Genomic DNA, 10,954 nt, shown 5'->3' on the forward strand with positions numbered 1-10,954 from the left:
ATGTAGGGTTTGATGGGAAACCATCCACAGGAATTTCAACATTTTCATATCATATTATTAAAACAATATTTGTTTGAAAATGATCTTAATGAGAAAAAAATATGGTATGTTATCTTGACAAAATGATGTGGAAGCCAGGGGGTACTGACGTACGCCTGGCTACGCGCCTGCCAACCCATGGTAAATATACTGGCATATGCATTATATAGACAGAGCATGGGTTCGGTTGTCGCTGTGTTACAAATGAAACTATTTTTGAGTAATGAAAACAACATGATGATTATATATATAAAAGCTTTATTGAATATTAACATATCGTTAAAAGCAATCTAAAAACTTAAAAGTTTCTATATACAGAAACTTTATTGATACTAAAGTAAAAATCGCACTGATTTTCGGGGAACAATACTGGTCTTTCCTTGATGGACTACAATGTCTATCAAACATGACAATGTGCTTATTTGTACACCAGGAAGGCCTCATTAAAAATTCCACTTACCCTCCATTACATGAAAGGTAAAGACGGTTCAGTTAATTTTACATTATTAAGATGTTTGACATATAACAAAATTATATCAATTAATGCTAATGGATTTAATGTAAAACTAAATATCTGTATAATCAGATCTGCTTTCTGTCTTAAGAACTTCAATATAAAATGTGCCCTACTTGTGCAGTATGATGTTTAGGACTTTACACCAGCTCTAGGTAAATTTGGGAGATTCAGGGACTGTGATTGTTTAACAATCTGACTTTAAGATATCCCCCACTAAAGAGGGTAGGTATACAGCCTTCATCAAGCAAGTTTGATTTTATCATACCTTCTAAATCAAAGGGTTCAACCCTTTGGACACATACATTTCTTCACTACACACTTAGTGTGTCATGACAAAATTGAATCAGCATGTGTCACCTTGCGAATGAAATACAGTCGTATTTTGTTATCTCAGAGTCCGTGGGGTTATGGAAAAATTTTGAGATATCAAGTACATTCAAAGTTAAGGAGTACACTTTATATTTTATATAAAATGCCTACTGTCAGAACTTAAGTATTATCTCGAGTTAAGCAGGGTCTTCGAATTATCAGAGTTTGTGATACCAAATTATGATAGTATGAGGTGACCAATCTTCAACTACAATGTATGAGGAAATGATTTAATCCTAGAGAGATGTATATTATTATATAGATCTCTGTTACTGGTGATATCTTAAATAAAGATAGAAAGGATTATAAGGCTGCATTAACATAAAACAGACAGGTGTTGATTTGTAATTTTCAAAAGAAAAACATGTGTCAAGCGATTGATCAGGACTTTTAAGTCTGAAATGAATTGGCAAACAGCTGTAGAAGGAAACTAGAGAACCCGGGGACACCCTACATGGCCAGAAACCTTTTAAAATTCATTCAGGCAACTCTGGTCACCTGAGTGAAAGGCAAAGGTGTTATCACTGCGCCATTCATCCACTCTTGTGTTCTACTACAGGGAAATCGAAGAGTCATATGTAAATATGGTCAACAAGTACATTGTACTTGTACATAGGGTTTTAATAGAAGTAATTTTGTAATTGTTCGTTTTCTTTTTTTTTTCAATACATTATTTGCATGTCACAACATGCAGCGAGAAGACAGCAGGTCTCAGCAAGCCAGACTAGAGTGGTGGAGTAGAGTTGTTTTAAACCCTTATCTAGTAAAACCTGTGTCCTATAGGACTGGTTCTATATAACAAGAAAAGGACATCAAACCCCATCAATCAATCAATCAATGATCAATCTGTAGATAACAAGAGGCCCATGGACCTTATCAGTCAACTGAGTTTTGATATATTTTAGCATATTTGGCCTTTGTGACCTTGAATGAAGGTCAAGGTCGTCCATTTGAACAAACTTGGTACCCCTTCGCCTCAGCATGCTACAGACCTAATATTGGGCCTTTTGGTTATCATGAAGAAGTCGTTAAAAGATTTTAGCATATTTGACCCCTGTGACCTTGAATGTTTACTACCTATTCTACAACACCATGCTAGCTTTGTGATGACCCATTGATCGGGGCATGACTTCTCCTTTACTTCTATACATATCCAAGCCATCTGCCAGAAGACTCCACAAGATTCAGACCAGTGTTGGCACTTTCTTTGACTCATATTTCGATATTTCATTGTTTATGACTTTTTTGGAACTACCACAGATTAACTTCCATTTAGCATAAATATATAATATAAGACATACCAGAACAACTCTTGAAACAATTCCTTTACACATGAAGATTGGCGGTGGGATCACAAAAAAAAGGTATTCATTACAAAAAATCAATCTTTGAAAATTCTTGTCACAAAAATCTTGATTTTCTAATCTTTCAACTGTTTATGACAAGAAAAAAGGTACCTATTTCATTTGATCATAATTTTGTTAATACATTAATATTGTATACAAAACAAAAAGCATACAGACATGTATTTGGCACAAGTGCAATAAAAAATGTGTGGAATAAACAATAAGAAAGTCATTGAATTTTTTTCCCTAAAAAGGTCGAGATTTATATAGCAGACTTTATTTAATACTCTTTCTAACAGCAACAAAGATCATATGGCTCAATTTCACTTCATTACTATATAGCTGGTTTAAGATATATTATTTCTGATGTTTTCTCATCATGAAGAAATTATTTACTCATGATTAATATCATTGTGAATTTTTATGCAGACAAGTTATAACATATGAGATTAATTCCTCTCCGTTCCTGAAACTCTCTTATCACAAACAAATATTCCAGATTTAATCATTTATGGGATTTGTCGCAGACATCATTTTGATATTACCCACCACATACACAATATCAAAATTAATTAGTAATAAATTTCCAAGAGTTGCATTTACTGATTATCTTTGCAGAAGCTTAAGGTAACTAATTGAGAATGCAACCCTTGGACTTTGAAATGGCTTTATATTACCCTGTCATTTGATTAATGAGTGCCATACACCTTTTTTCAAATATATTCTGAATCATTTACAATAATATGCAAAAGATAATTTATCAATGATATAAGGATACTGCATAGATACAAGTATAATTTTAATATGTTAAAAAAACAGGAATGTTTTGGCAGGACACGTATAATTCAGGATGTAAACATATATCTACATTTTAATTATCAATATCAATTTCAGCTTGAAAAACATCTGCTATTTCTCTCAAATGTCTATTAATATTCAATTCTGAAGTGTTGTCAAGAAAATTATTTTTGGATATTAAGAAAAGGCAAAATATAAACTGGCACAGCATTTATAAAAATAACAATAACATAAATTGCATAAAAAATCAGCAGGTCGATATAAAAAATATTTGAGTGTCCTTACAAAATACATTGTATGTCAATATCTGACAATATATGCTTCAGTTTGTCAATAACATAACAACCATGTTGCCAGTGTCTTCACTGCAACCCTACCATTTCCAAAATTTCAAATTTAAGAATATATGCTATCTTACACTGCTATCTTACACTATCAGTCATATGTCGAAAACTTGAGGTGCTTCATCAAGTCTATGGGTTTACACATGATAATATTAGCAGAATAAGCTCAATTCCAGTATCAGTATGCCTATTAAAAGTGAATGGCAATGTTTTAATATTATTTTAACAATATCCATTTCATATTGAGAACATTACTGGAAAGGACATGCATGCATACTTATGACACACTTGTACAGTATAAGGTAGCATATTTATCCTTAAGTGAAACATCTAATCCACATTACAGTAAGGTAGCATATACCCTTAAGTGAAACATCCAATCCATGTTAATCTCTGTGATAATTCCACTTAATATCAGTTCCACAGACAATCACACTAAATCAATACAATCCAAACTGCATCAGTTTAATATTTGTGTACAATTCATACTTCATCAAATTTAATTTATGGGAAGCTGTGATGCAGCTGTTCCAGAAACACCTGCTTCTTTTTCTTGTTGTTCGAATATCAACCTAGCAAGTTGGGCACGACTGGCCAGTCCCTCAGACCTCCGTTGCAGACACTTGAAGTACCGATCACCATGGAGATGGGTAGGACAGGTTATATTTTTCCATCGATTCCTCAGAGCTGGGTCTGTTGCTCTAAAAACATGGATTCTTGGGTTTTTCAGAAACATATCTAAAAGCTGACTTTGCTTAACTTCCTTTGGAGAAAGAAACTTCCTTTCTGCTAAATAGTCTGACACATAAAATGAACTATGCTCGTAAGAATTCACATCAAAATGCCCATATTTCTGACCGAACTCCACGCTGTTTGGGTAAGGCTCTTGTTCATATGCTAGATTCTGTTTGTACTGCCAGTAAGAAATGGGGAAGAATACCTGCCAGCCATGTATTGTATTCATACGCACTCGATTTAGGTAATCTTGCTCTAGCTCCATGCCTACAGCCCCAATGGCAAGTAATGCAGTCGAGGGGAAGTCTCGGACAACTCTATCTATAATTTCAAACTCGGAGATAAAAGTTGAATTGGTTTCCATGGCTGACCATCTGATCCTGGCTTCCTGTTCAGTCTGTTTGTTACATAATAATTTATTGTTGTCTTGACAACAGCAAATGTGTCATGTCCACTTGTCACATCAGCAGGTTTGTAAACAAGCAGAATATACAGCATAGTGTTATCACTATTGTCAAGGACGGCTTTGGAGAAACTGTCCATAAAAATGGCAAAGTCATTTTGATCCTCGTAGAAGACTGGCACTATGAGATTAACTTTAGTGTTTTCTGTCACATAAGGCATAGGTACAAGTTCTACCTTGTTGAGCGGCCGCAGCAGGTGTACACGTTTGATTTCCTTCTCTCCTCTATTGTTCGTTTGTACTTCTAAGTCTACTGTGTATTCAAGGCCGCGAGCCGGTTCAAACTTTCTATAGCCATTTATGAGCGAGTACGACCTATATTTGTGTCCATTCTCCTTGTTCAACTTGTCAAATGCAGTCTGAGTAATCTCGGCCACATCCGCCTTGTCAGCTCCTAGAAGGACAATCAATGAAATAATTTTGTTTATGAGCTTGTCAGGTACATATACATACAGAAATATGCCTTTGAGGATATACACATAGATAACAAGAGTATAAGATATCTATATATACTCTCACTCTGTCTAAAATGTGTGTAAAAAGCAATGTGTGATTACCTATCAGTTTCTTGACATTGGTGAAGTCATCATCAAAGTAGATATCTTTGTCTGTGAAGTAGGACCATCGCAGAATATCAAAACGACTCTTGGGCTGAATAGCTTCTGAAACTCCTGCAAAAAGATATATTACACTGTACTTAACACATTTCATTTGCCTCTTAAATTCCAGAAATGTAAAGGTTTTGAAATGTACAAGTTCTTTATTGAGATTTTGTCAATAACTTACCTACACTTAAGTTTATAACTGTTGTTTTTTTCTTCAGAACAGAATAACAAATGATTATGCCAGCTAATAAGCCCACTGATGACTATTCACCTGGGCTTATAACAGACTAAATACTGTACATTATACACAGTATCAATTTATACTGAAAGAAACTTGAGCCCATCCTCCAACTTTGATGGAATCAAATCTAACTGCAAATTTTCAGTCAAATTAAAAAAAAAACCATTTTGGCAGGAGCATCGAAATAAACATTCTCGAAATAAACATTCTCGATGACTTATTGACAAAGGAGTTTTTTAAGTTATAGAAAATACACCAAAAACTTGTAAGACTTACCGAGAGGCCAAGTAAGTGAATCTCGTCCTCCAGGACCAAACTGGCTCAGGTATACCATGTTCTCCTTAGCCTTCACTATCTCCTGTTTTGTCAGGTTCAACTCAAGCTGACAAAAATATCTGAATAAAAATACATGATTAAATCATTTATTAAAAAAAAAAAAACACAAAAACCACAAAAAAAACCCAGAAAATGTCTGTACAACATAAATGTCCCCAATGCCACTTGCTTACCCGAAACACAACAATGTCAGAATCATACACGTGACATAATTGATTAACTTGTTACATTACATCGAGACAAGATGGGACCAGATGGACATGAGCAACTCTATATATCATGCCCCTCCATTTCATGGTGGGGGCATAAAAAATGTTTATTTTATCATTGATGATAGAGATGAATTTTCATTTAACAAATACGAAATAGTCATCCCTGACAAATCTCTGAAGTTCATTTTGTAAAACAAAACATTTGTCTCACAGTCTGTACCTGCAGTGAAAAGGGTGTTTATATAATTAGGTTCGGAAATGTGAGCACAATGTTGTTATTATCTAATACTACAGGAGGTTTTGCAAGCGAATAATTACTGGTAATTGATGTCTCTGCAAAAGACATTGTGTATAAGTGTTGCTATGGTTACCTGTGAACCTTGTAATGTGAGATATCATCTGACATAGGGTAGACAGACAGTGAAGTGTTGAAGCGAGCATCATTTCTCAAAATAGGTATGTCATCATCGAAGTCAAAATCCACCACATGGTAATATTTGTAAGGCTTGTCCTGCAGATAGTGAAAAAGACGGTTTGTAAACAAAGGGTAAAGATGACAATAACAATGTTGTGCTGGGTTGGTCAGCTTTAATCAAGTAGTGGGACTAGTTTCGACACTTAGGCGTGTCGTCATCAGAACAAATTACAAGAGATCCCAGAGGGATCTTGGCGCCCACCATTGAATGATCTTCATAGGTTCCATGTCAGATTGATCTTTTCTCTACTTTTCCCTTCATTTTACTAATCTGTGCAAATTGAGACATCCCTCCAGTACTTTTCAAACAAGGGAATCCTAGCTATATAAGAAATTTGAGATTTAACGATAATGGCTGTTTGTTTGCCAGGTTGTTTTCAGGACAGACTGGTCCAAAAATGCAATACAAGGGACCAAGGGAAACCTACTTATGAAATTTGAGAAAGATCCATTCAGTACTTTGAGAAATAGAGATAACAAACTTCAATTGTCAAAATCCAAGATGGCGGTCTGTCGGCCATATTGTTTTCCAATTGATCTCAAAATGCAATAAGCATAACGAGGCACCAAGGGGAACCGCCATATGAAATTTGAGAAAGATCCCTTCAGTACTTTCTCAGAAATAGCGATAACAAACTTCAATTGTCAAAATCCAAGATGGCTGCCTGTCAGCCATGTTATTTTCAGATTGGTCTCAAAATGCAATATGCATAACTAGGCACCAAGGGAAACTTACATATGAAATTTGAGAAAGATCCCTTTAATACTTTCTCAGAAATAGTGATAACAAACTTAAATTGTCAAAATCCAAGATGGCTGCCTGTCGGCCATGTTGTTTTCAGATTGGTCTCAAAACGCAATATGCATAACTAGGCACCAAGGGAAACTTACATATGAAATTTGAGAAAGATCCCTTAAATACTTTCTCAGAAATAGCGATAACAAACTTCAATTGTCAAAATCCAAGATGGCTGCCTGTCGGCCATGTTGTTTTCAGATTGGTCTCAAAATGCAATATGCATAACTAGGCACCAAGGGAAACCTACATCTGCAATTTCAGAAAGATCCATCCAGTACATTCTCAGAAATAGCGATAACAAACTTCAATTGTCAAAATCCAAGATGGCTGCCTGTCGGCCATGTTGTTTTCGGATTGGTCTCAAAACGCAATATGCATAACTAGGCACCAAGGAAAACCTACATCTGCAATTTCAGAAAGATCCATTCAGTACTTTCTCAGAAATAGTGATAACAAACTTCAATTGTCAAAATCCAAGATGGCTGCCTGTCGGCCATGTTGTTTTCAGATTGGTCTCAAATCGCAATATGCATAACTAGGCACCAAGGGAAACCTACATCTGCAATTTCAGAAAGATCCATCCAGTACATTCTCAGAAATAGCGATAACAAACTTCAATTGTCAAAATCCAAGATGGCTGCCTGTCGGCCATGTTGTTTTGGGATTGGTCTCAAAACACAATATGCATAACTAGGCACCAAGGAAAACCTACATCTGCAATTTCAGAAAGATCCATTCAGTAATTTCTCAGAAATAGTGATAACAAACTTCAATTGTCAAAATCCAAGATGGCTGCCTGTCGGCCATGTTGTTTTCAGATTGGTCTCAAATCGCAATATGCATAACTAGGCACAATATGCATAACTAGGCACCAAGGGGAACCTACATGTGAAATTTGAGAAAGATCCCTTCAGTACATTCTCAGAAATAGCGATAACAAACTTCAATTGTCAAAATCCAAGATGGCTGCCTATCGGCCATGTTGTTTTCGGATTAGTCTCAAAACGCAATATGCATAACTAGGCACCAAGGGGAACCTTCATATGAAATTTCAGAAAGATCCCTTCAGTACTTTCTCAGAAATAGCGATAACAAACTTCAATTGTCAAAATCCAAGATGGCTGCCTGTCGGCCATGTTGTTTATCGATTGGTCTCAAAACGCAATATGCATAACTAGGCACCAAGGGGAACCTACATGTGAAATTTGAGAACGATCCCTTCAGTACTTTCTCAGAAAAAGCGATAACAAACTTCAATTGTCAAAATCCAAGATGGCTGCCTGTCGGCCATGTTGTTTTCCGATTGGTCTCAAAATGCAATATGCATAACTAGGCACCAAGGGGAACCTACATCTGAAATTTCAGAAAGATCCATTCAGTACTTTCTCAGAAATAGCAATAACGAACTTCAATTGTCAAAATCCAAGATGGCTTCCTGTCGGCCATGTTGTTTTCCGATTGGTCTCAAAATGCAATATGCATAACTAGGCACCAAGGGGAACCTACATATGAAATTTGAGAAAGATCCCTTCAGTACTTTCTGAGGATTAGCGATAACAAGAATTGTTTACGGACGGACGGAGGGACGGACGGAGGGACGGAGGGACGACGGACGCAGGGCGATTTGAATAGCCCACCATCTGATGATGGTGGGCTAAAAATATAAACATTCAGGTGTAAGTTTGTAAACAAGTTATTAGTATCTTCATCTTATTCTAGCTGATCTATTTCCATGATGTCAGTCTGTTGAAAGTTTTGGGAAAATACAACCAAATATTATTATTTCATATATTAAGCATTTAAAGACAGTCCTTATAATTACCCCTCCATGGTCTGTACATTGCATGGCAGTAGTGTGGTGGATACATCGCCCCAGGGTGATACTGGCACTGGAAACATGGTTGTTCATCATACACCAGTCCAGCTGTGTAAATGTTTTCTCAATGACAGACTGGAAACAAACAATTAAATAGTCAAAATACTTTAAACGTATAGTGGTAATATTATTTTAGCATTTTTTTGTACTCAAATCGTTCTGCTAAATTATGATTGTGCTAATTGTAGTTTATCTACATTGGTTTCAATAGCAATCATTGTTGGTGTGCTAATTCATCATTCTGCTAATCTGTTTTAATTTAGTTTCGCACTAAAATTTGAGAGTGTCATTAAGACTGTTAACAGTATTGTATGATTTATATTTTCTTAAATAAATATATTGCATTGTATACCAGTAAATTGAGTTATAAGGTCATAATTTGAATTTGAATTTGAATGCGGAAACAAGTATTAAACTAATTCTAATATGTCTTCTTGATCTCTGATCAGTAAATTAAATTACCAACTATTATATTAAATATTAAAATGCTGCAAATTTCTTAAGCTATCAACAAACTTTTGATGGGACAAATACATTCAAACCATTATTTGGAAGAAGATATGTATTATATAACTCATTTTGATCATGGGTACAGGTGGATTATTTAAATTTCAATATCATACCTGTGAAATAATCAGTCCACCTTCTATGGAACAGTGTTTCTGACCATTATCATCAATTTCTGCTGGTCCTAAATAAATGTCTTGGCTAACACTGATGTGACTAACAAGTTCAAAGATTTTCTCTGCTCGTACATAAGTTCTGTCCGTAATGAACATGTAATAATCAAAACTATTGGCATAATGGTCTCTGATATATTTCAGCACATGGATTGGTAAAAATGTGGCATGTTGCTGCATAAAGCCAACTATAGGCATACCAGGGGGAGGCATTCCAGTTTTTGTAGCTGTGAAAAAAATTGTTTTTGTAACATAATGAGACAATGTCTTATTCACAGCTAAACCAAATGAGTTGATTGTATTTGGAGATGTCAACACAGCAACAAACAGCTTCTCCTTAATTCCCAGCTCTGTTGAAGCAAATCGGGGTCGAACAAACTTTTTTGGATTTCCATTACCAGGCATGTTGAACGCTTGCTGCACAGTTGGGTCAATCTTAAATGACGATTCAGATTTTTTAGGATTATCAACGGTTTCTTTCTTGATGCGGACATTGTTATTTCTCTGGTGGAGCTCTATGACATTCTGTGGATTTGCTGCTTTGGACGGGTCACACATTTCATCAAAAAATGGAGCAATCATCATGTTAAGTGCTATGCCCATACACATGCCAACCAATACTGGTAGAAAAGAACGTAATGATGATAGTTTGAATATGCTTGTTGTCATCGTGGCAAAGTTTGTACTTAAAAAAAAAACACTTGAAAACCACACAGTACAGATCTGTCTGACTTCAGTTAACGTTATTCATGGTAAAAGATTTGGAAAACACATTCAAACATATTTCCAGTAGTGTATAAATGTGTAATGTTAAGGCAAATATCGTGGAATGGGTGTCTGTTCTTCCTTTCTAGATGACTCTCCCGAATGTTGACCTTTTCCAATAGTACAGCCACAGAATCCACATCACTGAACTATCAAATGTCACTGTCTTTGTGGAAAACGTCACGGAAATTGTGTAAATTAAATAAGAAAACTTCTATAATATACGAAACGAAAAAAGTAATAAATATTATTTGCAGAAATTGATTCAATAAATTTTCCAACGAAAAACTGTTTTCATAACTAAGATATATAGTTATTTATAAATCGTTTGAATAATATTGAAAACTAAATGAG

At 35.3% G+C, this 10,954-nt stretch overlaps 1 protein-coding gene across 1 annotated transcript; it reads right to left on the reverse strand.

The window, feature by feature from the left end:
• Positions 1-280: 280 nt before the first annotated feature.
• On the reverse strand, positions 281-10,773 carry LOC117343763 (chondroitin sulfate synthase 2-like). The gene is given in 7 exon segments (XM_033906251.1): positions 281-4,563; positions 4,566-5,005; positions 5,169-5,282; positions 5,734-5,852; positions 6,377-6,516; positions 9,102-9,230; positions 9,779-10,773. Coding segments are annotated over 7 exon segments (2,319 nt in total). The 5' UTR covers positions 10,505-10,773; the 3' UTR covers positions 281-3,912.
• Positions 10,774-10,954: the final 181 nt, after the last annotated feature.

The sequence above is a fragment of the Pecten maximus genome, chromosome 15, assembly GCF_902652985.1.
Source record: "Pecten maximus chromosome 15, xPecMax1.1, whole genome shotgun sequence".
NCBI lineage: Eukaryota > Metazoa > Mollusca > Bivalvia > Pectinida > Pectinidae > Pecten > Pecten maximus.